Source organism: Globicephala melas, chromosome 16, assembly GCF_963455315.2.
Source record: "Globicephala melas chromosome 16, mGloMel1.2, whole genome shotgun sequence".
Lineage (NCBI taxonomy): Eukaryota > Metazoa > Chordata > Mammalia > Artiodactyla > Delphinidae > Globicephala > Globicephala melas.
In genome coordinates, this window is record NC_083329.1 from 36,707,796 (window position 1) to 36,735,205 (window position 27,410).

A 27,410-nucleotide genomic window follows, 5' to 3' on the forward strand; every position below is an offset into this window, starting at 1 on the left:
AAACTTTCGAAAGTGTTTAATGTAAAAGTAAGGAAGTGGTAGTGGGGAAAGGGGCTTGTTTGTCTAAGAAGCTACAGGAAATAACAAGAGCAATTCCTGAAACCTGACATGATTTCACTTTTGCTCTGTATAAGCTGCCTTTGCATCAAGAGAGAACACATGGGGAGTTACTGAACATTTTGTGGCGGGTGGAGCAAAATAAGAATCTACCTTATCAGCTTTGGTGGTAGACATGGGTTCGTGCTATGCCACAAAGCTACCTTCCGTAAGACCAGTTAGTCTCTCCAAACTAAGCTAGGTGTTTCCAAGGGCAGTCCCAGCTTTGCATGAATCAGTTAAGTGTTTCTTAGGCAGTCCTTCCAAGTCTGGGGGTGCACAGGCCACCAAGACGCACATCAAGGAGAAAATGGAGAGGTGCCAATGATCTAGTAATTCTTTCCTGATCAAAATGTTTTGACACCTGAGAAAGAAGTGGATTATTTTGATCCAAAGTGACAAACAAATATAAAATAGCCAAGCATTATAACTGAGTCTGCATTTTCTATGTGAATTCAAAATTGAAATATTTCACCATGAAATGCCAATAATCTGTGCAAAGACCTTTGAGGTAGAACTTTATTATATTCTACATTCAGATGTATGTGTAAGTTTTCCCTGAGTACGCTCCTCTCAAAACTAAACAAAATTTACAAATATGGTAAAATCTCTAGAATTATCAGTGGAGCTGGGGAGGTCATTTAGAGCCAGTTGATTGTGACAGGACAACAAAAGATCACATCTACTGATTTATGGAATGAGGTCAGCCTGTGGATAGGCATTTGTATTTACATATGTTAATTACATTCATACTTACAGAATCATATGTTAGATACTTGAACATGATCTGAAATCTTTTGTCCTTTGCATACGTTCTTTTTTGCGCACTTGACATGCCCCTGTATTTACTCTTAACTGTGTCTGTCTTCCCAGCTAGATTTTAAACATCCTTGAAGGCAGAACCATGAGATGCTCAACGCCTGTAAACATATTAGCTCTACAAATCTAATAAATGAAAAAAGAAAACACACCCAGTAAAAAAAAAAAGCCAAGCAATATTTATAGCTTGCAGCTACCCAGAACTTATTCGAACATTAATCTTTCTTTAGTATATTCTTAGAACTGAGTTAGTTGTTTTTCACTTTAAGCCAAGCTTTCATTTTCATTTTGCAAGTCTGCATTTTCATGTTCACTAGTAATGTCCTTCTGGACTATATCTTGAATTTTCTCTGCAAGGGCATGAAGTTTGGCTTTTCTGAGACTTTTAATCAAAGTGCAATAAGCATCTTTCTTCCCATGACTTTGATACCAATTACGGAGCAGTTGGACTTTCTGTTCAGCTGTATCTTGGAGATTGTCGTGCTTGATCTCATCTATTTTAGTTTCCTCCATACCATTCTTCCGAACGAATTCTTTAACTTCAGTTATTTTCATTTGTTCAGCAATACTAATGATATGTTTTCCCAAGTCAATGTCTGAAAAATACAGAATAGTCTCTGAAAATTTGTTTTTCTAAACAAAATTCCCACTTCTGAAAACCATGTTTATTTCTCCTCTTACAGTACTTAAGAATATGGGTAAGTCCTAGAGATCTAAAGAGCCAGTCAGGGAAAAACAAAGACAGAAACAACCTTGAGTTCTAATCCCAATTCCTCCTGTGTCCCCATTAATTTGCTCTATTACCTGGGCAAGATACGTAACATCTCTGTGCCTTCTTTTCTCATCTATAAAGTAAGAGGGCTGGAAAAGATCACCTCTAACGTCCGTATGGATTTGATGATCAATGACCCACACATCTAAAAGGCTGGCCAAGAGTTTATATGACCATCTTATCACTGACTCACAGGTCGAAGAACAGAACAGAATAGAATCATGAATGTTGTTACGGAACTAGGATACACCAATAATAACTGAGTCTACAATTCAGATTAGCCTCCGAGTCAATGTAGGCAGGAGCTCTATACTACACCTAACTGCTTGTGAAGGGAAATTAAGCCTTCAGAATACAGCATCTTATGTTACCTGAGTATTGGTTATACATTTAAACTGCTTAATAAACCCTTTTTGGTGAGCAGGAAGAACTGGAACCTCAAGAAACGGCAAGACCCCACTATATGTTACTGAAATTCACAAAATTATTTAACTCTAAGATTAGCTTGTGACTCCTAAGGAAGCCAACTCGATGAAATAAAATGATAAAAGTTTTACCTGTGAAATTCAGTGGCATCATTTCCTGGGGAGAAAAAAAAATGGAGGGAAGGAGAAAGATAAAATATACTTAGAATACTCTAAATGTAACAGAATACTCTAAACGTAATAAAATACTCTAAATGTATAAATTTAGACTAAGTGACTAAGGAGGATTCTTTCACCATTCAAATTTTTATTCTGAAAGTTTCCAGCCTAACCAGAAACTAAGGAATATTGGCTTTTTTTTTTTTTTTTTTTAAGGAGGCAAGGAACCTAAGTAATTTGTGGAATGTGCTGAGATTATTCTTTATATAGACTCATGAAAATAGACATAATAACCATAATCATTCTAAAATTTTCTTTACTGTAACTATTCTAATTTTTGACACGACAACATAGTTTAAGTTGAAATGATTTTGTACCACATTGATTTAAAGAACCCTAAGCCTCACTGGCCCCAAATGAGAAAATCATTATTTATCAAGTGAACTGGTTACTCTCCCCAGTGTATCTTTTGCTATATGTGTGTGGGGTTTTTTTTTTTTTTTTGGCCGCTCTGTGTGTGGCTTGTGGGATCTCAGTTCCCCGACCAGGGATTGAATCCTGGCCACGGCAGTGAAAGCCACTAGGCTACCAGGGAACTCCCTCTTTTGCTATTTGAAATGCTTTGATTCCATGTTGTAAAAAGATATGGTGACAGATAAGGTAACAAGTGTCTGGAGAGAGCTGAGTTGTACCTTTACAATGGCTTTAAGTGTTATCTCTGTGCCTGGACTTGGATACGGAATCCCTGCTCTGGTAAAGGATGTCTCTCTGCATTTCTCTTCAGGATAATACCAACATGGAACATGGAAGCTTGGCCACATCCTTTTCTCAACTCCCTTTGTGTGAGAATTTATTACTAAGAATTAATTCTTGTTATTTGTATAGAAGCTTCTTATCAACTGGGAACCATATCTTAATTCATTTTTGATGCCCCTCTAACCCATGCACACACAGGCATCATAAATGTTTGTTTTTAAAAAAGTAAAAGTAAAAAGCTGAAGGACTACCTTCTCTATTTTTTTAAGAAGGCTGATGCATGTTTCAACACTTACAGTATTTGAGGCGATAGATTTCTGGTGACCATTCTTTCTATTCCTGCGCCGTCTTTTCACCACTGAAAGATCCAAGAAATTTCTATCAGACTCAGGTCTCAGCCTTGTAGGAAGCATGTGAGAATATACTCTCAGACTAAGAGAAGTGTGAGAAGAAAGGAGAAACTCATTCATTGAAATTTAAAGCAACCGAGCACCATAGAGGCAGATTCATCCTGATTTTGAAAATTCCATCCCACCGAGTCAAGTGGTCTAGAGATATGCCACACCTTAATGGAGCCATCCAGTTACCACACACTGGCCTAGCCTGAAGGTGGCTTTTGACTTATTGTATGGCCATCACCACTCCCTCTCTCTGGCTTGAAGCTGGGCACAGAAGCCATAGGCTATGGAAAGTCGACATCAGTTTGCCATGAAGTGGCATTCAATGCCCCAAAACTCGAGCACACACACTCACAAATAATTCAAATATATATACTCAATAAGTGTATGCCTTGAAGTCAGTATGAGGTGGAAGAAAGAAATCTAGAAGTCTCCAAGCACAATTTAAGTGTTTATATTTTTAGTTAAACAATCTCTAATGGCAAGGCAATCTCTTTATCTTCAGCTGACCTGGAGAAACAGTGATTTGTTTCAACAGAAAAAGAAAAATTGGATGTTTCAGAGTTATTGAAAGTTGGCACCACCATGTGTTGTATGAATGATCTAAAGGGATTTTTCTAGAGTAATTATAAGTACAGCCAATTTTGGTTTACGTGCTGACTTTACTAAGTAACCCTCGCATAAAAGGTATTGCCACAGTATTTTAAGTTAAGGTGGAGAAATAATCAAAAAGCATGGAGTCTGGACAAGAGAAAGGAGGCACAGACAGGGGTGAATTTATCAAGTGTCCCCTGCAATGCCTTCGCTCCTTGAATTCTCTTTGTGCATGGGATGATCTCAATGTAGACTGAAGGACTACTTCCGATTCTTGGTCAACTCAGCTACTGCCTAAATACAAATACCCTTGTTCATGGGGAGGGTGGGAACACCCAATCAGTGCCCCAGAATGGTTGCTCAAAAACAGTAGCTGAGAGATAACATCATCTGTTCTTACCAGCTCTCAGGGGTGCATTTAGAAACAGGAATTTTAACACCATACCAGAGATGCCTACCGGGTAGGAGCTTTCTTTCTCCTGGTAGGTAGGAGACAGGAGGGAATTCTTGTGAACAACTACTTCCCAAGTTACTTCAATCTACAGTTTGAACAAAGTAAGAACTTACCCCAGTATATTCCTGCAGATATTGGAATGAGGATCAGGAGGAGCAATAAACTGAGTAAGTTAGATCTGGATCCTGTAGATTGGAACACTGGACATGGTAAATGAAAGTAAGCAATTTTTAAGATTAAAACGAAGTACTCTCAAAGAATCAAAAGTTTTGGATTGGCTTTTCTTCATATTTTACAGTGGGGGTGGAAGAAAGGAGAATATGATCATAAAAAGAAATAATTACCCTCTCTGCATTTGGTGTTGCTGGTCGGTGTGCATTTCTCAATGATTCCATGTTCACACCTAGAAAAAAATACAGAGGGAATTCAGAAAGCCTGGTGGACTGATTCCTTGATCGTTTTCAATGACACACTATAAATCCAGGGCCATTTTATTCATTTCTGCATTTTGGGCAAACATATTCCCTCAAATATTTCTAAATTAGCATCTACACTGGTGCAAATTCATAACATAATCTGGTTGTTTAGATGAAAAATATCCCAAAGAATGACTATGGTTTAAAATGCCTTGAGGTAAAAGAAGGTATTAAAACATCAACATAGAAGAAAAAGGATGAAATAGACACAAAAATAAAGTTTAATTTGGTCATAAACTGTGCTCTTAAAATCATAAATTTCCAAAAGCAATTTCCAAACTGTCCCATAGAACAATAAAATGGACAGACAATAGCTACTGCCCAGGCTGCTGCTTAGGGAGTCTACCTAGGTGGTCCTTAAAGGTTACCCATTTTAGCATCAAGTGGTGATTACAGCACTCAAGAGGTTCCTGTGGGATTTTCTTCAGACAGCCAAACACTGACAAATTGTCTGAACTATAACCTGGCTCTGCCTATTACTTAACTAGGTGAGCTTGGGCAAGTCAGTTAACCACCATGAGCCTGTTTTCTCATCAATAACAAGGAGATAATATTACTTGCCTCAAAGGGTTACTGTGAACAGAAAATTAAATCAAGATTATGAGGTATTTAGAATTATTATTATCATTATCATTATTTTACTACATTAGTTCCCCTCCCAATCCCCACTTACACTGTCACCATGACCGTACTCTCAGGCACTTAGGCTAGAAAGGAGAGTCTAGGTTAACTGCACATAATTTAACATTTTCTAGTAAATAAGAGACATAAGGCATTGTGTCCCTACTTTTCAAGTCTACTAAGTGAACTCCTAAAAATTTCCCAAGGTGAATTACAAGTTTAAGGAGAGGCACATGAATATAATCCTAAATATTTATATTTATACAAAACAATATCTTACAAAGCGAAAGCTGTTTTTACAACACATATTACCCAGTCTGATCTTCACAGAAATTAGGCTGATAAGACAAATGAATATTATCTGCATCTATGAATGAGGAAACTGAAGCTCAGGGAGGTTAAGTGATTTGCTCAAAATCACCCAATTAATCATAAGAAAAGTGAAATCTATAATCAGGTGTTCTATCTTTGGGTCAAAACCAAGCTCTTTTAGCATGAAAGACAGGTCTTTCACGATCTGATCCTGGCTCCTTCTCAGTCTTTCCTACACTCCAGCCAGGTCGTCTGTTCTCCAGAGCTTCCTTTTATCTCTTTGCAGTGGCTGTTCCCCTGCCTGGAATGTCCCTTCCATCCGTGTACACCTGGTAAGGCTCTTTCTTTCCTTCAAGACTCAAGCCATGTGTCATATCTTTACCCATCTCCCCAGGCAGAGTTGAAAGCTTTTCCTATATAATTCAACACCCTGAGTACAAGTCTCTTCTTGCCACATGGTGTGAACACAATAACCACTGCTTTTCTTGACACTCTCTGCCTCTAGCCTTAGCCCTTCAAAGCCTGGCCCGTGTCTGCTCATATCGTTGGCTTGAGCAGCCAGCACAGTACCAAGCACATAGGAGGTGTTCAATAAATGTTTAGATACAGGATGTTTGGGTGAAGAAATGGTTATCTAGTTGCTTGGAGGCTTCCCTTTAGGAAATCATTCTCTCTCAAGATATACCTAGTGTTTTAACCAGAGAAAGACTAAAACTTACGTGGTACAAGGGTTACAGTGTTCGCACAGAGATACGTTACAAAAAAAGTTTGGTTTACATCTGCACTTGGTATTCTGGGTCCGGGTACAGTTTTTTTCCACTTCTAGGCCTAGAAAAACAATTCGCAGACTATTAATTAGAGCAGCTAGTTATAAATGGACAATGAAAAGGATGGGCAGGAGCTGCATAGATTTTTGAGTTCCAGCACTTGTTAGCAGTCACACCATCACACCTTTAGTAACACAACTAGCATTTAAATGCCAAATACGCAACCCCAGGTTGAAAGAGTTGAAATCGTTTAGCAGAGTTTTAAGTAGACAGACAATCCAGCAACCTAGATAACCCCACCTGTACTTAAATGGCTCCCTTTTTCTCATCTAGAGCCTGGCTACTCCAAGTATGGCTTAGAGACCAGCAACATCAGCATCACCTGGGAGCTTGTTAGAAATGCAGAGTGTCAGGCCCTGACCCAGGCCTACTCAATCAGACCAATGCCAAAACCCTCACTTAGAGATTCTGATTTTATTGCTCTGAGACGGGACCTAGGTGTTGGCATTTTTCGGAGCTTCCTGTTTGATTCTAATGTACAGCTAGGGTTGAGAAACACTGCTTTAGAGCCTAAATAGGGAGAAGAAAAGCTTTACATCCAGAGAGTTCTTGATGTCTAACAAAACTGGGAATACTTCCGTTTTATTTTAATCTGAACCCTCAAGATAGATTGGGATATCCATGAAAATTCAGGTCCCCAATTGGAATTATCAGGACAAACCAGATCCCCAAAGAAGGGGGAGCAAACCACCCACCTCTTGGGTTCCTCTGTCCTTGTATCTGAAGGAGTCTGAGCTCTTTCTGGCTAAGAACAAAAGCCATTATACAAGCATAAATCAAAGCAGGAAAAAAAAAGTCCCCGCAGTTTTGATTGGAGCTCATGGACCCTGTTCACCATGTTTACGTTTAGTCATTCTCCTACATCTGGGAGAATTGCCTAGACTTGACTCATAAATGTCACTCAGTACCTGGTCCTGCTTCACCCCAGCCAGGCCCATCCTGTCCCTCCTGTATGCTGACATAGTGCCAGAATAGGTCCCAATTTCAGACTGTATTATACATGGTGATACATGCAGTACCATGATTGGTCCCTTTTGATTGTTTATTAAGACACTTACCATGTTCTCCATCACAAACTCTACATCTTCTGCAGTTAAAAGAATGATGGTTCTTGTCTGTGTACTCCACCCCCTCTGCACAGAGTACACATTCTGGTTCACCTCCATCAATTTTGCAATCATCACTTTTCCGTTTGCCTGCCCAAGAAAAAAAATGGAGCAAGTGTTTAAATGCAAGGTAGTCAGGCAACAGCAAGGGAAGTCTGAAGGGATGATAATAAAACAGGAGTGGAGGGGCTAAGCTAATGAAATATAAATATAGTAGGGGAGAAAGTTGTAAAAATCGTGGCAAGAGACAGAATTTCTCCCAAGACAAAAGCTAAAAGAGTCACTAAGGAATATGCCTACAGAAGTAGGATGATTAAAAATAGGAGCATATAAAACAGAGGTTAGAATCATCAAAAAAGCACTAGAAGAGACGCCTTTACCAACTTTGGGGGGAGGAGAAAAGAAGGTTGCTAGGTATATATTCATGGTAGAGATGACTGCCACTGGCCACTGAGGTTACCTAGTTAATTCTTGTTTCTCTGACTTATTTTACTTTCCAAAGTCCACAAATCCTGACAAGGACAGTATTGTTTAAGGAAGAGAACATTTGAAGTTCTAAAGACTTTGGTCAAATATTTATTAGCAACAATATCTTTAACAAAGTGCTTAATCTGGGACTTCCCTGGTGATCCAGTGGTTGAGAATCCACCTTCCAATGCAGGGGATGCAGGTTCGATCCCTGGTCAGGGAACTAAGATCCCACATGCAGTAGGGCAACTAAGCCTGCGTGCCACAACTACTGAGCCTGAGCACTACAACTAGAGAGCCTGCATGCCGCAACTACAGAGCCCTTGTGCTGCAACTACTGAGCCCATGTGCCACAACTAGAGAGAAGTCAGTGCACTGCAACAAAAGATCCCACGTGCCTCAACTAAGACCCAACACAGCCAAATAAAACAAAAGAAAACAAACAAAAATAAGTGCTTAATCTCTCTAAGCCTAACTTCCTCATGCCTATGATGGAGATAATCATACTTCTCTTGCATGGCTAACATTACTGCACAGGACCTGCCTAGTAATTGCTCACAGTTCCCTTTTCACTCCCCTTTCTTTCTATTCCTTTGCCGTTAAGGGACAGAATATGTTATGATGTGCAGGCATGAACGTATTTACAACAAAATTTATTACCAGGTTTGCTATCTTAATACGCAAAAGTTTAAATCATATTCGCATTTACTTTTATTTACTTTAAAAATAAAATGAGTCATTGGATTTCTATTAGTAAGCATTATACAACAATGCCTTCTGGAAAATTCATTTATTTAAGAAGCGTTTATTAAATACCTATTGTGTGCCAGGCACTTTCTGGGAGCTGGAGATACTGCAGGAAATAAGACAAAGCCTGGTCTCCAAAGGCTTCACATTGTCAAGGCAGAAGCAGGCAATGAACAAATAAATACAAGACGGCAAGTGGTGATAAGTGCTGTGGGGAAAGCTAGTTTAGGGCAAGTGAATAGAGAATGAAGATGAAAGAGATAGAAAATATAAAGGGAAATCTAAGAGAAAAGCCTGACTAGTGACTGTAATTATTATGTTATAACTAATTTAAAAGAATAGGCAAAATCTAATCTGCCCCCCTTGCATGTACAGCAAAAATAATTTATGCTCTTTCCCCAGGTACATGACTTTCTTAACAACCTCATAGCATTCTTTTTTTTTGTCTTTTAAAAGAAAATTTATTGTAACATTTCAGACAATTACTTTACATGATTGTTCAGAAAATATTCTCATTTTAGATCCCATGACAACAACAAAAAAAGATTAGTAGAACAACAACAAAAAAGATTAGTATACAGAGAAGGTGAAAGAAGGAACACTGGAGATCTAGATTGAATTTGAAAAGAAAATTCCTCAGTAACAGTAGCTCCTTGCCATTCATGAGCAATATGTTATAAAACCAACACAAATACTCAGTTTCACTTATTCCAGTACAGCATGTAGTTTCCATCCAGAAGAATGCAAGTAAAATGTATGTGCACCCGTCAGATCCATAACAATTCTTATAATGGTAATAATAAATGATAATATTAACACTTATTAAGCCAAGGACTCTGCTAAACACTATTAACACATTTCCATTTAATGTTCACAATAATCATAAAAGGTCAGAACTATTATTATGTCCATTTTACAGTTAAAGAACCAGACTCAAAGATGTCAAGTAACTTGCCAAAGGACATGAAGCTTGTTAATAGCTAGGAGGACCAACCATCCCTGTTTGCCCAGGATGTGGGACTTTTAGTGCTAAAATTGGGGACGTCTCAGGCAAACCAAAATATGTTGGTCATCCTCTAAGCGTCAGATGGAGGATTTGAAAGCAGGGACTGATGCCAGAACTTGAGCTATTAAACATTATTCAATATCTGCTTGGTAAAGATTTCAGCTACCATGTTACAAACTAAGACAAAACTTTTGAAGTGTTACCACATCTGGTAAAGTGTAGGAGTTTACAATCCAAGACTGGAAGCTCCCTGAAGTCAGGGGCTCTGTCCTGTTTCTCTGCCTTCATCTCACAGTCCCCATGGCTTGTCTGCTGCACTGGAGAATGTGTGCCCTGGGACATGCTTCTTCACTTGCTTTGCCTTTTCCTTTTTAACACTGTCCCATAACTCTCTCTCTGAAGTCAAAGCTTCCCCATTTGCCTTCCTGGGATCACTCTATGGAGGAATTATTTACTTGGTATGCCCACTCTGGATGCCAAAAACCTAACTGCAAATGGTGATTAGTACACAGTTCAGCACATTACAATGTCTTTACGTTTTCCCTAATTTAGGACTTTGAAAAGGATTAGTCAATGTGGCAGAGATCCCTGATTGTCACCCAATATCCATTTTCCCTTCTCCCATAGGAATAGGATATTTACCAGGGGACATGGCTGCCCTGAGTCAAGACTACATCTCCCAGCCTCCTTTGCATGGCCATGTGACTAAGTCCCAGCCAATGGGATGTTAGCAGAAGTGTCCAGTAATACCTTCCAGGATGTCAGGATGTTTCCCAGAGCTGGTGTGCAGTTTAAGTCTAAAGTTTCATCTGCTGTATGTGCATGAACAGCAAAAATAATGTAAGCTGCCTCTCCTAGGAACATGACTTTCTTAATGATTTCATAGCATTCTTTTTGATAAAACAAAATACTACATAAACAAATTATGAAATTTAAACATATACAATATTTTAGTAAACAAAGGCAATGATAGGTCAATAGAAAAAAAAAATACATTGTGGAAACTCAGAACCAAATTTAAATACAGTGCATAAGGGTACTGTATACCCATAAGGGTACTGTATACTGCAGCAGTATGTTTAAGAAAACCAAGCCAAAGTACAACTTTAATTGCTTGTCAGTGGAATTATACTGCTTTCTAAATGAATTGGCCTCTTTAATGAATTACCTTGCAGAATGTGCCTGGCACAAGGCCTAGAGCATGACAGGGATACAATATCACAAGTTCTTTCTTTTTTCCAATGTATACAACCTAAATTTATCAAAATATTTAAAAAGTAGTTGTTTTCTTGAAAATAATATTTTAAAATATATTTGTTTCTGAGTATAATAGTACATATGCTCATTGTAGAAAATTTGGAAAATTTAGGAAAGTGTAAAAAGCACCTATACATCAACCACTCTGAGATACTGTTTTCATTTTGGTGCATTCCTATGCATATAAACACACACATATATACATGTGAGTATATGTGTGTGTGTGCATATATATGTGTGTATGTGTATGTGTGTATATATATATATATATATATATATATATATATATATATATAAAATGTATGCAGTGTACCATAGAATCCTTCTTATTGGATATGGTGATGTGATGAGGACTTTTTTGATTAAAAATGTCAGTTCACATAAGGGATCATTGAAAAAAATACTGTCAATATTTCAATTTATAAAATATAACTATATAATTATTTGCCACTCTTGTGATGTAGAAACAAGTTATTAGAATTCTACAGTCTTTCTCACTTAAGTCACATCCAAAATGCATCGCCTATGATTTCCTTTTTCTTTTTTGGGGGCAAAATCTGACTTCATCTTTATTTTATTTATCTATTTATCTTTGGCTGCGTTGGGTCTTAGTTGCAGCACATGGGATCTTTGTTGCAGTGCACAGGCTCTGTAGTTTGCAGCACACGGGCTCTCTAGTTGAGATGCGTGGGCTCCGTAGTTGCGGCATGGGGGCTTAGTTGCCCCGTGGCATGTGGGATTTTATTTTCCCGACCAGGGATCAAACCCGAGTCCTCTGCATTGGAAGGCAGATTCTTAACCACTCGACTACCAGGGAAGTCCCTGATTTCCTTTCTCCCTTTCTTTCTTTCTTTTCTCCTCCTTCTTTCTTTTCTTTCTTCCTTTCTCTTTGATGGAAAGAAAACTTAAAGACACCAATAATCTGTATGAAAGGCGTTAACATTTTTGTGATTTTTCCATGTATTTTGCCTCCACCTAATACATTAACATTTTTTTTAGTAACCCGACTTTACTGAAATTCTCCAAAGCATTCAAAATAATTTTCATAGAAATAAAATCTGTTTTTTCTGTGTATTCATATATTGGTTTATGTAATATTTAATTAAATTACATATTAATATCACAACACCAATGAGCATAAACAAATTTGGAAGCAATCTGAATACTGATAAGCTTAAAATTAAAAAAAAAAGGAATAGAAGTAGAAAGAGTGTTTAGTATATATTGGACACCATCCAGGATCTTTTAGAGACGGAGCAGAGAGAATCAGTTAATCCAGCCAGCGGATCAGTTAGAAATCTCTTAAGGGAATTTATATACATTGAGGCTTATATCAGAAATATATCAGAAAACATGACTTTGATTGATACATAATATTCCAGTCTTTGAATACTCCAAAATTTACTTAATCTTACATCATTGGGTATCATAGTGAAATGTCATGCATACAATATTTTCTTTTATTTTTGACTATTTTCTTAAGACATTTTTCTATAAACCTATTACTGTATCAGTGTATTTTCAAAGTTTTGATCCACATATCCAAATTTCCTTCTTAAAAGGTTTTTTTAACAATTTACATTCCAAGAATGACATATGAGAGTTATCTCACAAGCAAACTCACCAGGACTGAGATCACTTCTAAAACGAAAATAAAACAAAGCAAAACAAACAAACAAAAAGCAAACAAAGTCCTTAACAGTTTGATATTCAAAGCTTATTATCTTCATTTTAATTTGCATTTTAGGTTTTAAAAATAGGAGTAAAGGTCTCAATTCACAGGAAAAATAGATGGTGTTTAGCAAGTTACAAAAAAGCCAGAAAGCCATTCTTCATTCTCATTTGGAAAAGAGTAAATGTGAATATGCTTAAATGTAAATGGGTTAGATTATCAGAGATTTTCCATAAGGGTTATTAAAACCTGGAGAGAAGGCCAAGATGGACTGTTAGAATCTTTTTATAAACAGGGCCCGTGCCTGTTTAGCAGCTAGAGTGCTGGAGGCCTGGAGAGCCAAACATGAAACTTACCACCGTCCTTTATGGTTCTATTAATCTATCGCATATGCCCATGTGTTGTTTTCCTTTATCTTCCTGTTTTCCTTCACAATGCAACTGGGAGATCCATATCTGTATAAAATAGTAGTCAACTCTACTCCATGTTGAAAAAAAGTCTGCCCAATTGCATTTTGCTTAGCTTCCAATTTGCTACTGTTTGAAGGATTTCCAATCTGAAATTGGTTTTCATTTCAAAAATACTGATTTTAAAAAATGGTTGGTTTTTCTCCATTGCTTTCCTAGCTTATCTAGTTATTTGGTTGTAAAATGCAAATGTATTTTGCAGGCTTCAGTGCTAGGACAAACAGCTTTCTCAGAGACTTTCTGATCGAAGGGAAGTGTTGAGACATCTCTTAAGGATAGAAGTCCCTTGCTTTCAGAGCTCCACAATTATTATGATATATTCTCACCAGTCTGATGTGCTAAGTTTTAATATCCACAAATTAGTCTGCTTTTGCTATTGAAAAATGGAGCTAAATAAATAAATCCTCTCATTTCTGAGGTACATGTCATTTATAAATTATATTTACTTATTCTCACATCAAACCAGTGTGATAAAGATGACATAAGCTGGTCTTCGGAAAATAATGTCATATTTTTTTTCCTTCCCAGTCAGGCCATAATGCAGGAGAACTAAACACTATAAAAACACTCTCTTCATTATTATTATATGCTACTCCTCACCCTGATTTTCATTCTGATCGCTAGATTTTTTTTGTATAACATACCAGGAGGACACGGCTGACAACAAAATTCGTGCTCACGATACAGGCCTTCACCGCAGCTCTCCCTTTTAGTAATAGTCTTACTCAATTTCAGCATCTCAGAGTTGCTATCAGCCACATGGGAATTATCACCTTTAGACAATGGTCCAGCAATGGAGGTAAATATCTGTAAATGAAAAACATGAAGAGAATTTTACTGACTTCTGAACTAAGCAACTTGGTAAACAGGTGTAAGTCGCCCCAAATGGCTGTATTTTATTTGCCATGCACAGGCAAAATCAACGTGGGTTCCATCCTTCCACTGACTCATCTCCAAAAAAGGAGCAGATCAATTGCATGACAGTCCAGATCTTGGGTTCTCCAAACTACCCGAGAAACGGCATCACGGATGGTAGGAGGCACAGCTCTGGGCTCAAAAGTCACGGCTCCCACTTAGCAGCCCTATGATTGAGGGGAAAGTCACTTAAATTCTCCACGTCTCTGTTTTGTTATCTATAAGGTGGACATAATCTCTTCTTCATAGGTTTGCTGTGATGATTAAATAAAATAATGCACTTCAAGTTCTTAGCACAATTCCTCACACATAATAAATAGGTGGCTGGTAAGCAGTATTATTATTAAGTTCCAGTGAGGGACAACATAGCAGAGTAGGAAAAAACATGAAATTTCAAAACGACTGTGGTTTGAATCCCAGCTCTGCTGCCAACACTGACTTTGGGCAAGTTAAAGGGCCTCACTGATCCTCAGTTTCCTGATCTGTAAGTGACAACAGTATTTTCTGTCTTGAAGGGTTATTGTGAGGATAAAAAGTGATAATTTCTCCCAATCCTGGTACTTAGCTTACAGCATGTTCTGTTTCTTCCTTTTTTATATATAGCAATAGAATTGCTGTTTTGATGAACTCCTTCCTGGTTATCTAACCATACAATAAATCCAACAGGATTTTCTTCACTTTTATTCAGGAAAAATGAACTTCTCTTAATAGAGAACCAATCTTTATTATTTGTTCCTTTTTTCTGGAGACAAAACCCATAGGTCCAAGTGACACTGTGTCAAATTCATCTTAGTTAGGCTTGAGCTCCTTAGAAAAATGAGCCTCTAAAATGTATGGAAACATTTGGAGGTAATGTCTGTTTGATTCCTTTCTCAGGTTTCCTAAACATTTATTGTTTGTCTCTCTAAACACAAATACACATAATTTTTCATCTTATGTGGAATATGTAAATTCATTGCTAAGCATCAAAAAATTTTAAACTACTGGTTCTGAGGATTTTTCCCTCAAGGTCATTTTTCATAGTTTTCATGGTATACTTTTTTCCTTCTACTTTATGGCATCTTCTGGGTCAAGGGAACTAAATATTCTTCACGTATAAATCACTGCCACAGGAGTCCCCACATCTTCCCTTTTAGCCCTTCCCCCTTTGTCACCAAAGCCTGCATCCCTTCTAAGTCACAAGATACCATGGGACCTCCAAGGAAGGAGGGATGAAGGAGATGCGGTTGCCATCTTTTCCTCCTGGGATGGATGTATTGATGTATTGAAAAATACATTTCTAACATCCAGACTCCAGGAGGGAATATCACACCAAAATATCAAGAAAATACCTGACTTATCCAGGGTCACTCATGAGCAAAAGGTAGAGAGCTAGGACTTGTCTGAGTCTCCTCACTCTTATTACAGTGTTTTTTCCCCTACACCCAACTCACCATAAAATACAGCTTACTTTCTCTATATGAACAATTCTATGTAAAGAATAATTGGAAATGGTAAACAGATCAGAGGAATTATGCCTAAATGTACTGGCTTCACTATCAAACCACTGCCTTTTTAACCCAACAGACATTTCACTAGCACCTTCTATGTGCCAGGTTCTGTGAACACAGAGACAAGTAACATTGATTATAATCGAAAATGAATGTTAAGTTTCCAAAAGCAGATTTGCACATGGGCATATTATTTGTAATGTATTAATCATTGGGGGATTTTTAATGTTATATTTGCATGACTCTTACTTTTTAAAACACATTTGAATCTATGATCTGCTTCTAAAGCAGCTTTGAACAAAAAGTATTTATTAGTATCAATTTCTCTTTTCAAGATGACAGTTCCCCGCTTCTTACCTTTTCTACAGAAGGTCATCCTGTCATCCTGTTAATATTAGTCCCTCTTCCAGATCAGAGCATCAATAGCTAATGAACAGTAACTGAATTGGGCCCTTTAGGAAATAATAACGTGATTGAAATCACACCAAAGGGTTAACTGCTAAGATGGGAAGGGCGTTCAAATGAAAGTCATTCACCTTTTAGGACCCTTATTCTATAACAAACTTTGTTCTATTTGACAGTCAGAAATTAAATATACTAACCATGTAACATTCCAGACATTGCCAGCACATGAAAATTCTCAAACAAATGTAAAAATCTCTGTAGCTAGAAGAAATCAGTAAGTCCTTTTTGCAAGAGATAATGGAAAACAGAATCTAGGCAACCAAACTGAGTAGACACAACTCCTTTCTGTTATCAGCCACCTCTGTTGCTGGGAAGAGGGACTTAACAGTGAGATGTTACTTGCTCTCCTTCTCTTTCAATTCTGGTTTCTCACCAGAAACTGAAGAAAATGACACAGATTTAAACTCAAAGAGATCTGAGTCAAAATTGGGTAGCCAAAATTGACAAGTCAAAGGTGCTCAAAGTTGATACCCAATAGTGTGTGGATGTGTGTGTGTGTGTCCCCTACAGCTATAGGTCCCATCCTTTCCTTGGTAAGCTAATTTCATCCAGCAGTCATGTGACAATATTACAAGCAGGTCCACAATTCCTGGTTTAAATGATCAAGCACTCAGAGAGTGCTTAACATTTATGTAATGTAACATTTATGAATTGTTACCTTAGTGTTATTTCTAAAAAAAACTGTGCATATACTAAACGTTCTGGAGATGTCTAAGAGAAATGTACTTTCTAATTTTGCTTTAGTTTTGAAGTTTTTGACTGGAAATCAAAACCCACTGTTCAAAAATACATTCAGAATTTGAGAAATGTGAATCTTGGAGTAGAACAGTGAAAGACATAAACATCACTGGCCATGGAGCAGATACCAGTGCCAAACTCATCTCATATTTGATCACACCTGCTTCACAGAGCTGAATTTCTGGAAACATTTCCTACGTAGTTCAGCATCAAAGAATTATGTCGAGGATAAAAAAAGAAAAATGGGTCTAAAGAGCATGTTCTAACTCTTACAAGATATTATGTAAGCAGTGTTCCACACAGCTTGTGTTTTTTTAAGTTTTTGCATTAGCTCAAGTTTGTAGTATGCAAAGATTTAACCCAAACTTTCCAGGCAGAAACTGGGGTGTTTTTGACTGTGACAAGGCAGGAAACCCACAAAGAACTAAGTGATCAGAATGCTCAAAAAAATTTTTTTTCAAAAAAGCTGAAAAGGCCAGAAAATCAGTTAAATCAAAGATGTGAAAAGTGGATAAACTAAGGCAAATGATAACCAAATGGAAAAAAAAGGAATACAATTAATTTAAAATTTCCATCATGACAAAGATTCAAAAGTCAGAGAGACCTCAATTTTATATTCCGCTGGGAATAATATTAGCTAACACATTAATCAATTACTTAAATGAGTAAATACTTTGTTGAGTACCTACTATGTGCTAGACAGACATCCAAGAACAGAGCAGTAAACAGATAAAGACTTAGCTCTCATAGAGTTTATATGTAAATGAAGTGTACTGTATTAGTCAGGGTTCTTGAGAGAAACAGGACCAATAATGCTTGTGTGTGTGCGCACACACGTGTGTGTGTGTGTGTGTGTGTGTGTGTGTGTGTGTGTGTGTGTGTGAAGAGAGAGAGATTGATTTATTTTAAGGAATTGGCTCACACAACTGTAAAGGCTTGCCAAGTCCAAATTCTGCTGATGGGGTAGGCCAGCATGCTGAGGAGTCAGGGAAGAGCTGCAGCTCAAGTCCAAAGGCAGTCTGGCAGAACTCCTTCTTCCTTAGGGAATCTCAGTCTTCATTCTATTAAGGCATTCAACTGACTGAATGAGGCCCACTCACTTACAGAGGGTATCTAACTTACTCAAAGCTTACCAATTTAAATGTACAAATCAACCAAAACAAAAAAACAAGCAAAACTGTCCCAGAAACATCCAGAATAATGTTTGAGCAAATATCTGGGTGCCATGGTCCAGTCATGTCGACACATAATATTAAGCATCGTGTGGAGGGAAATGATAAAGAAACAAAGAAATATGTCAAGGAGGAATAAGTGCTATTTAAAGGAATAAAGCAAGCTTGGGGGCATGGAGAGTTTGAAGGGTGAGGTAGTGATGTTTTAGGAAGAGTGGTCTGGGAAGGCCACAGAATAAGAAGACATTTGGGCAGTGACTTGTTGCAAGTGGATGACTAGCTGGGAAGGGCTTTCCAGGCAGGTCACACCTAGAGGAACTTGGCTTAGCCCAAATGGGGACATACCTGAGGACCTCAGCAACAGCATATTAGCAGCTAGCTATTAAGAGAGTTAAAGGTAAATGTCTCCTGAATCACACTGGTAATTAACATGTTGACCACTGAAGCCACAGTGGGATCATACAGCCAATCATAACCATAGACGCTGCAATCTCGTAGCATCCTGGAACGTCAAAGCAGAAAGGGACCACATGAGCATCTGCTCAGCTTCAATATAGATTTTAAAAATGGATCTCCTTGCATCTTTCATTATCTACAGGATTTTAATACTTTCTGCAAATCAGAAAATTTGCTTCTCTCTCTCCTTCTGAATTGTTTGTGAAAATGTTAAGTCAGGAAACCAAACCCTAGACATTTGCCTAGCTTTTTACAAAGTTCATTCACACACATCACCTCATGGTCATTGCAGTAAATCTACACATGAGGAATTATTACGGCCTTATTTTATAGCCGAGGAAGCTGAGCACAGAGTATATGAAATGACTCGTCCAATAACCCACAGTTAGGACTGGCCAAGGGAGGACTCGACAACTCTGGCCCAAACACCTCTGGGCTGTTTCAGGTTTACAAATTACTTTCCTAGTTGCTTTCTCCACGTAGGCACACAAACAACTCAATTTGTTTTCAGACAATTGTTCGCAAGACGCCTGTGTGTTAATTATACAATGAACCTTCAAAGCAAATGCATGTTGAAGGTGGAGGCAGTCTGGCGGGAACTTCCTGGAACCCAGAAGTCAGTCCCCTGCCCTCTAGTCTGGGAAAACTGTAGCAGGACTGTCCAGGTTGCGGTTCTGGCTGGCAGGGAAGGTGAAACTTCCCAGCCCTGGTCTGCAGCTTGAAAGGAAGGGGAGTTTAGGTTTCCCTTCCTCCAGCCTGAGTGCCATCACACCCACTGTGAGTCCCTTGCAGGGGTGGGGATCTGCAATGCACAAATAGGAATCAGAAGTCTTCCTATCCTCCAATCTTTGCATTTGCTCCATTTGAAACTCTCAGAAACAGGGTGACGTGAGACTTTGTCCCTTGTATCAGATGATGAGAAACTGAAAGAACAGCTGGATTTTTATTAATTATCTGCAGCAGTGATGAATCACTTTTCATAGTCAACCTGGTTACTACGTAGAAGAAACAAAGCAGGAATGGAGCAGGAATGGCCAGACCCAGAAACTGATGGCCACCCTTGAGGTATATCACTTCACTTTGACAAGCTCTCCACACTTTCCCAGGAATCATAAACACCCAAGATTTAACATGGCAATTACAAATAGAGTAACATTGCAGTGACTGAATTAAACAAACTACTGGAAGAAACTGAGAATCCCATTAGCATTACTTCAAAGAAGCAGTGCGGCAATTGGCCCTAAGAGATGAGCTAGGGTTTGAAAAGGAAGTTTAAAAAATCACCTTTTTTTCTGTTCTTAGTGAAGTTCAAAGCAAACAGGAAAAGAATTTTAAAAAGCAGAGGCAAAAAAAAAAAAAAAAAGGTGTCTGGTGGTGAAAAATGGCAGCAAGAATAAGTAGACATCTCTGGAACAGTCAGCGAGATTTTTCAATACTGAGCACACACTTCAGGCTGATTATAGATATTCAAGCTGACTAGAAGCTCTCCAGTAATCATGGTGAAGAGTTTTAGAGATGACCCAAGCCCTTCACCTTATAGGAGAAGCTATGCCCCAAACTGGTGGTGGGGTGACTGGTCCATGTCACACAGCTAGCTCAAGAGATTCAGACTCCTATGGGCTGAACTGTATCTCCCTCACATCCATATTCCTATGGTGAAGTCCTAACCCCAAGTAGCCCAGAATGTCACCATGTTTGGAGATAGGGTCTTTAAAGAGGAAATTAGTTAAAATGAGGTCCTTGGGTGCACCTTAATCCGATATGACTGGTGTCCCTATAAGAAGAAACTTGGACGCAGGCACAGACAAGGGGAAGATGACGTGAAGACACAGGGCCATCGACAAGCCAAGGAGAGAGGCGAGGAAGAGATCATTGCCTCAGAGTCTAGGCTCCTTCTAGCCTCCAGAACTGAGAGAAAAGAAATTTCTGTTGTTTAAGCCACCCAGTCTGTGGTGCTGTGTTACGGCAGCCACGGGAAATGAATACAGGCCCAAACCACCATCTCTTAATTCCCTCAGATTCTGGATTTGAGGGAGGTCAGTGGTGCATACACACTTGGGAACTCCTCATAGCTGAGCACTAGGATTTCCCATCTTGAACTATCACTGAACTAAATAGACAAGAGATGGCAAACAGTCTTCAGAACCGGAATCATCAGGGGCCCCTAGGAACCTGAACTTCTTCCCAGTCTTACAGGCCCCACTAGGGGGTTGAAATCTCACTATCCCCTACTGTCCAGGACACAACTAGAACAACAGGCTAGTTCTGGTCATTCGCTCTTTAGCCTTTTAATTACTTATCAATACTTTAGGAAAAAGGAATTCTAAAAAGACCATTAATAGTTCACCATTTCCGATTGTATAATGCACCTCGAATATATTTGTGTAAAGGGTAAGGAAATAGTAATGACATTTTGTAGTAGGTGAATTATTGAAAAACTGAAATAAAAACAAATAAAAGAAAATTTTCTATATTAAAGAGATAAGTGAAGATCCCATTCGTTCTTACTTTTTTCAAAATGAGTAAATAAAATTACACAAGGTAATCTTATTCCAGTAATGTTTTCATTCTTTCTTAAGGCTAGTTTCTTGGGAAGACCAGGAGAGAGATAGCTGAGGCAGTGGGAGTACATGACTGGTTAGACCCCTGACTGAATCAAGCCATAAATAAAACAAAATGAGGAAACCCAGAGAATTTCATCTGGGATTAGATTTTGAGTTTAGTGCTAGAGTTAGAAAAATCATTTTCAAAACCCTGAAAGACATTAGAATCATGTAGTGATGGATTAAAAATTTAAAAAATGCTTAGGTCCCAACACAGACCTAAAGAATCTGGATCTCTGAGAATGGGGTCTCCTTATGATTATGTTCTGTTACTTAATATTTAATAACCCTGGTGGTTATTTTGATGCTCCTCCCAGCTGAAGACCAACTGGAGGAAGCACAATTTGAGGTTAGCAGGCGACTACATTTACATGTGAGAAGATAAGAGTGTTACAGAGTAACAGCATCTGTGCTCTGCACTTGCAAATCAGAATTTGACTTTTCATGGAGAAATAATGACCCTTCTAAAAATAAGCCCGAAAAGAAAAGAAGTCATCTTTGGTGGAGGAAATGGGTGATGGGAGGACTACCAAGTCCTAAACTAGAACCCTAGAGTCCTTAAATGCCCAGAGGGGTCCCAGGGCTATCACAGGAGTAGAGCATCCAGGTGGAACAGACAACAAAGTGTAGGAGGGGCTGGTCAAATGGAGAGGTGCACGTGGACCAAAGGGGCAGCCATTTGATCCAGGGGAGTGGGGGTCAGGTGGCATGTGGGTCCAGATCTTCCAGTTTTCAAGAGAAACCAAAATCTTCCAACATTTAAGTGGTGGCAGCTAATATTAAAAATATATACCTGCACACATACATACTGTATGTGTCACTACTGTGCAGGGTAGACAAAACATAGCCTGGGGCAGTGTAAGCCCAATTTTTGAAATCAGGCCTAAATCCACACAGACATCCATGTGAAAAAACAGTCCATTAGGAACAAGGATCCTTTTGTGAGCATGGCTAAAAACCATAGCTCAATCCTCAGCAAGGGGCAAGAGCCTTACACCACATGTTCTGAGTTCATTTTCTCTCTCTGTCTCCCCTCTCTTTTTTCTAAGATCTCTGACCTCAGAAATCAAAAGTGTTGATGTTTCTCACCTCTTATATATTTATGGCCTCCCAGAACACAGAGGAGACTAAATCCAGAATGCTGCATCACTTGACTGTAGGACAGACTGACGTTAATGACTCCGAAGCAAAGTTTATTCTAATTTTCCAAGTTTATCCCAGTTCACAGCTTAACAAAACCTACCTGCGGTAGGCTTGCTTGCCTTGCTGGGCTGAGTACATCTGACGATTGAATCTGTAGTCAGATTTGCTAACTTACAAGATTGGCCTTACTCAAAATGTACAATTTCATACGAAAGTCACTATCATCCCGCACTTAGTGGATCTCGGGCCAGGTGTCCAAGAGAGCAATGGCTGCTGTTTCTAACTGCCCAAAGATGGGGATGGTTTGGTCGCACAAAAGCTCATTCCAAATCAGAAAGGGAGCTGTGATCAAAGAGGAGAACTAGCCCATTTCCTTCTGAGGACGGTGAAGTTAACAATCTTACAATGATCAACTTTCTAATTTGGGCCTTACAACTCATAGTCTCACTTCAAAGAAAATAGTATGAAAGTAGGCAAGTACTTTTGAATTATTTGTTCCTGTTTAAGACTGAATGGAAGATAGTTAATTGGTGTTAGGAGTCCAACTACATAAGAAGCTAAAGATACATTGTTTTATTTCATTTTGTTTGTTTATTTATTCATTTTATTTCTTTCATTTTAAAGCAAGGGTCTTCCAGAAAATGAAAGGACTTATTAGCTAGTTAAATGCTGTTTTCCCACTTTTGTGAATAGATACACACACACAGCAAAAAGAATACAATACTATCCATTAAGGTACTTACAATGGTCCTATAAATAATTTTTTGGTAATAAGCTATATACGGTATTATCTTTACATGATTACTTATTATTTTTCATCATAAGTCAGTAAGTCTTTAGTACCTATTACAAAACATGTGCTCATTTAAGGGACTTTTGGAACCTAAGATAATTCACCAAAAGGCACTTAACTCACTAGGGGTTTTCAAGTGGGGGATTTCCTTATTCAGGTTTTTGATCATCTCTTAGAAAATGATTACTCTGTCCTTGGCAGTTGTGGTAGCCTTCAGAGAGATTCCTTTGAACTACTGACATTTCCACCACTAAGAACTATTTAGAAGTAAATTACTTGTTTACTGTCCCAAAGAAACTTACTTAGAGACAACATCCAAATCCTGAGTCCTCTTTGTCTTTCACCTTTTGCCTTCTCTAAACTCAACGCAAGAATAAAAATTGCTTTTTCTAAATTAAACTCTAATTTTGCCACCAAGGGTGGTAATTGTATTATGGAGACAGACAATAGAAGATTTTTCATTCACCCAATTGTAGCTAGTCATGAAGGACCCAAAGATTTCCATATATCAATTTCATTTTTCCTTTCCAATCTTGCCATCTTTTATAAATTTCTGTTTTTCCATCCTGGTTGTTAATGTTTTAAATTACATTTCATAATTTATTTTATTCGTAAGAATTTTCAAGTTTTTTATGATTTAAGGAAAACCTGTTAAAAACAACAATAAACAGAAACACATTGCAACCTATTTCATGTCTCTTAGGCTGGTTTAAGAAAAATTATTAAATTATAAACTAAACAACTGTCCTTTATTTTGTCCCTGAAACTCTTCTGTATGATTACTTATAAATACACCGACTTCTTTTTCAGCGGCCCTCTCCTTGTCCTCGACCATAATTTTGAGAAGTGCTCTAAGAAATAAAGGAGAGGAAAATGGCTAATCTAGTAACTGCCTAACCATAGACCTAAACAGTACAAGACAAAGCCTATCAGGACTATGTGCTATTAAAAGAAGCAGCAGCAGTCCTCACAGCTATTTCTCACACAAATTTCTAAAGTAAGTTTGCCTCTTTTTCTGTCTCCTTTAGACACTTGTGAATTGTTTGGGGCTTTCAAACTTACTTATCGTAGGTCCCATGGAAATGACACCCAGAAACTAGGGGAGAGGAAACTAACTCCAAGAGGGAAGAAAGAAGGGAGGAGAAGCAAAGAGGTAAAGGATGGGATATTTGCTGACCACAGATTGCGCTAGACACAAGAGGACTAGAGGAAGAAAGAGGAAAAGAGAAAATATGGCCGCTCCCTCCCATCCACTTCCAGCCCACTGACATGATTAAACCAAACTTGCTTCTGCGTTCCATGTAATTAGCACTCGAGCCCCCATTTAATTTATTTGCACACTAGTAAATAAAGCCCTACTAAGTGCGAAGTCATAAAAGCAAGCATTTTCTAGAGACACACAAGGTGAAATAATGGTGTGGAAACTTCTTTAAGAATAGAGGCGTGATAGTGTGCCAGTGATGGGGGCAGGGCAGCATTCCGTGTAGCTAAATTTAAGAGTCATATTAGAAAAGAGAAATAGAGGATATACTACAAAATGCAAACAATGATTATCTAGGTGATAGGGTTATGTCAGATTTTTTCTTTTTACACCTCTGTATTGATAAATTTTATTTGATAAATGTTAATTTCTTAGGCCACATATCATATATAACAGTAATAAGCAAATTATGTTTAATAGATATTATAGATATTATAACATGTATATATAAATAAATGTGTATGTATATATACATGCATATATGTGTGTGTATGAATGTGTGTGCATTCTTTCAGAAAAGCAGTTTCCTTGGTGCTTTAAACATGCACCTCTGGTAAAGATGCTATAGTATAAAAGTTAAGCATAGCTCTGGGCCTTGATAATTTTGCTACACTTATTAGTATTGTTGTTCCAAGAGCTAAGAGACTGTCAAAGCAACTAACACTGCAATAAGGCAGTGGTTAATGATAAGGAAGAGAAGAGTGTGATCTGAGGTTGTATAAATGGTTTCTCAATTTTGAATCCTAAATTTTCTCGAAGAAAATTCCTAAAGGAGCCCAAATATTGTACATTATTTCTGAAAGGATCAGGGAAATTTTTTTTTTTCCAGTCATAAGATTGTTCCAGACATCAGTGCTTTCTTCCTTTCAACTCTTGTCATCTGGACATCAGGTGCAATCAACGAACCGCCCGGGCTTTGGAACTGGATCTAAATTAAATCCCCGCCCTGCCGCTTACTGTTTGGACTCGGTCTAATTACTTAAGCTTTCTGAACCCCATTTCGCCATCTGTAAAATGGAGATGAGGACATCTTCCTTCCTGCGCAGCTGCGAATGAACTGAGATCACATTCGTAGACATTCTGATCACAGTGCCTGGCACTTTGATGGGGACCAACAAAGTAAGAATCCGTTGGCTTTCAGAGAATTCGGAACTCACATGAACCTCTGGAGGCCCAGTGTCTTCGATCAGCCATCACCACGCTGGCATTGCTGAGGCAGGGACTCTCCAAAAGAGGTGGCCGCTGCTTAGGCTTCTAGGCCAAGTACAGGCTCCCCAGCGCGTGCGCGGTGGCAGGAGGTACCACCGCCTGAGCAGTGAGGCCCAGGTTCCCTACCGCCCCGGAGTTCAGCAAGCAATGAAAGATAACAAGAAAGAAAATGGAGAGAAGAAAATTTAAAAAAAAAAAAAAAAAAAAAAAGACCAAACCTGAGATAGTGACTCACGGTCTTAAGGAGAGGGATTACCGGAAGGGAAACAAAACAGTTTCTTTTTCTGTGTAGCGATAAGAAGGTAAACAAGTCTCTTAAGGCGCATTCAGCCCCAAGATAACTTTTTCAAGAAAGAAACGGTGCAGTCCAAAGCCTCAGGTTTAACCACCGCCTCGGGGCTGATTTATTCCCTAAAGTTGGGAACTGCCGGAAAACCTGTATTACCAGTGCAGGGAGTGCAGGTTCTCACCGCCCCGCGGCGCGCACATCCACCAGCACAGCAGCGGTGCTTCGGCATGACTTGTAAGGACTTGTCCAGAAGATCCCCTCCAGTCTCCGGTCCCTCCAGCGACACTCAAATCTCGCACGCCCCGGCCTGCCCCCCGCGCCCACCCCTCTCTGGGCCGCGAACAGCGTCCCCGGGGAGCACCCGGAGCTGTTCCGCCTGCCCCGCGGGCTTACCGCTCTATATCCAGCCCCAAGAAAAACGAGTTCCCCGGTTTCCTGAGATCCCGCCCTCAGGGAAAGTCCTGGCAGCCCTGGTGAGCCAGCCTGTCAGAGGCCGGACAAGCCCGCCGCCCACGCGCGCGTCCCCCTGACGCCCCCGGAGCTAGTCCAGCGCCCGCCCAGTGGCCGAGCTGGGAGAGGCTCCCGCCCGGGCAGGAAAACACTCACCAGTGGCCAGAGAACCCAGATCTCGGACATGGCTGTGGAGCAATCGCCAAAGTGAAGGAGCCTCTCCAACTGGCACCCGAGCGGGTCACACACCCCGTGAGAAGTGCCAGCCCCGCCGGGCCCCTCCCCGCGCTCCAGCCAGCCTGAGAGAGTGTTCCCGCCGGGACCCGCCCCGGGGCGCTCACGCACAGTTACTCCGGTAGCGCTTTTCTCTTTCTCCAGCAGCGTCTCCGAGCACCTGCGTGTCTCTTCTGAGAGACCCGAAAAGACTTAAAGAAAGGTCCCCGGGCCCGGGGGCGGGGGGGAGCCGAGGTTGGAGGAGGAAGCTTTGCTGCGGAACGCCTGGGTGGGGGAGGGCGCCGTCGATTCAGCCTGCGCGCGCACGGGGCGGGGTGGGGGGGTGACGGGGTTGTAGAGCCGGGAGTGGGGATTTGTTACACAAGCGGGCATTACCCGTGGCGGGCGTTTCCGCAGTCGGCTGGCATGCTTAGCTCAGGTGAGGATCTTGAGAGCGGGCTTGATGTCCTTTCTAAACTCTTCCGCAGTTTAAACTGGGAAGGCTGGGGAGGGCTGGGGTGCAGAGCGCAGACATCCTGCCTCCGTGCAGAAGCCTCGGCTAACTGCTGGGATTCTCAGAAAAGACCCAGTCTTCCCTCAGCTCCACGTGTTGTGGTGGTGACCTGAGAGGCTCACAGGAGTCCCCGGACTAGTGTATGTAGTGAGAGTTACCGAACGAAAAGTTTCAGATATCGTGCTATGGGGATTCCGAAGAGGACGGACCCCTTACCTTTTATTTCTCAAGAGGCGTACAAAGCTAACTCCCAAGACAAATCACACA

At 39.6% G+C, this 27,410-nt stretch overlaps 1 protein-coding gene across 2 annotated transcripts; it reads right to left on the reverse strand.

The window, feature by feature from the left end:
* On the reverse strand, positions 1 to 26,724 carry FAS (Fas cell surface death receptor). 2 transcript variants are annotated; one of them, XM_060286229.1, is made up of 10 exons: positions 26,573 to 26,724; positions 14,077 to 14,239; positions 7,768 to 7,905; positions 6,602 to 6,710; positions 4,818 to 4,876; positions 4,587 to 4,673; positions 3,324 to 3,385; positions 2,245 to 2,269; positions 1,346 to 1,511; positions 1 to 1,041 (listed from the first exon to the last, which is right to left on the reverse strand). In XM_060286229.1, coding segments are annotated over exons 1-10 (840 nt in total). In that variant the 5' UTR covers positions 26,603 to 26,724; the 3' UTR covers positions 1 to 1,040. The 2 variants fall into 2 exon arrangements, with proteins under 2 accessions (XP_060142212.1, XP_030720880.1); XM_030865020.3 differs by lacking the exon at positions 1 to 1,041 and having other exon boundaries at positions 1,071 to 1,511.
* Positions 26,725 to 27,410: the final 686 nt, after the last annotated feature.

Excerpts from the sequence above, each read along its gene's own strand:
- FAS (XM_030865020.3), bottom strand. The coding sequence starts at position 26,602 with ATGTCCGAGATCTGGGTTCTCTGGCCACTG. Across the intron at positions 4,877-6,601 it reads CACTGTAACCCTTGTACCAC|GTGTGAACATGGAATCATTG; the intron begins GTAAGTTTTAGT and ends ATTTTTTTCTAG. Across the intron at positions 3,386-4,586 it reads ATCTGCAGGAATATACTGGG|TGGTGAAAAGACGGCGCAGG; the intron begins GTAAGTTCTTAC and ends TGGATCTTTCAG.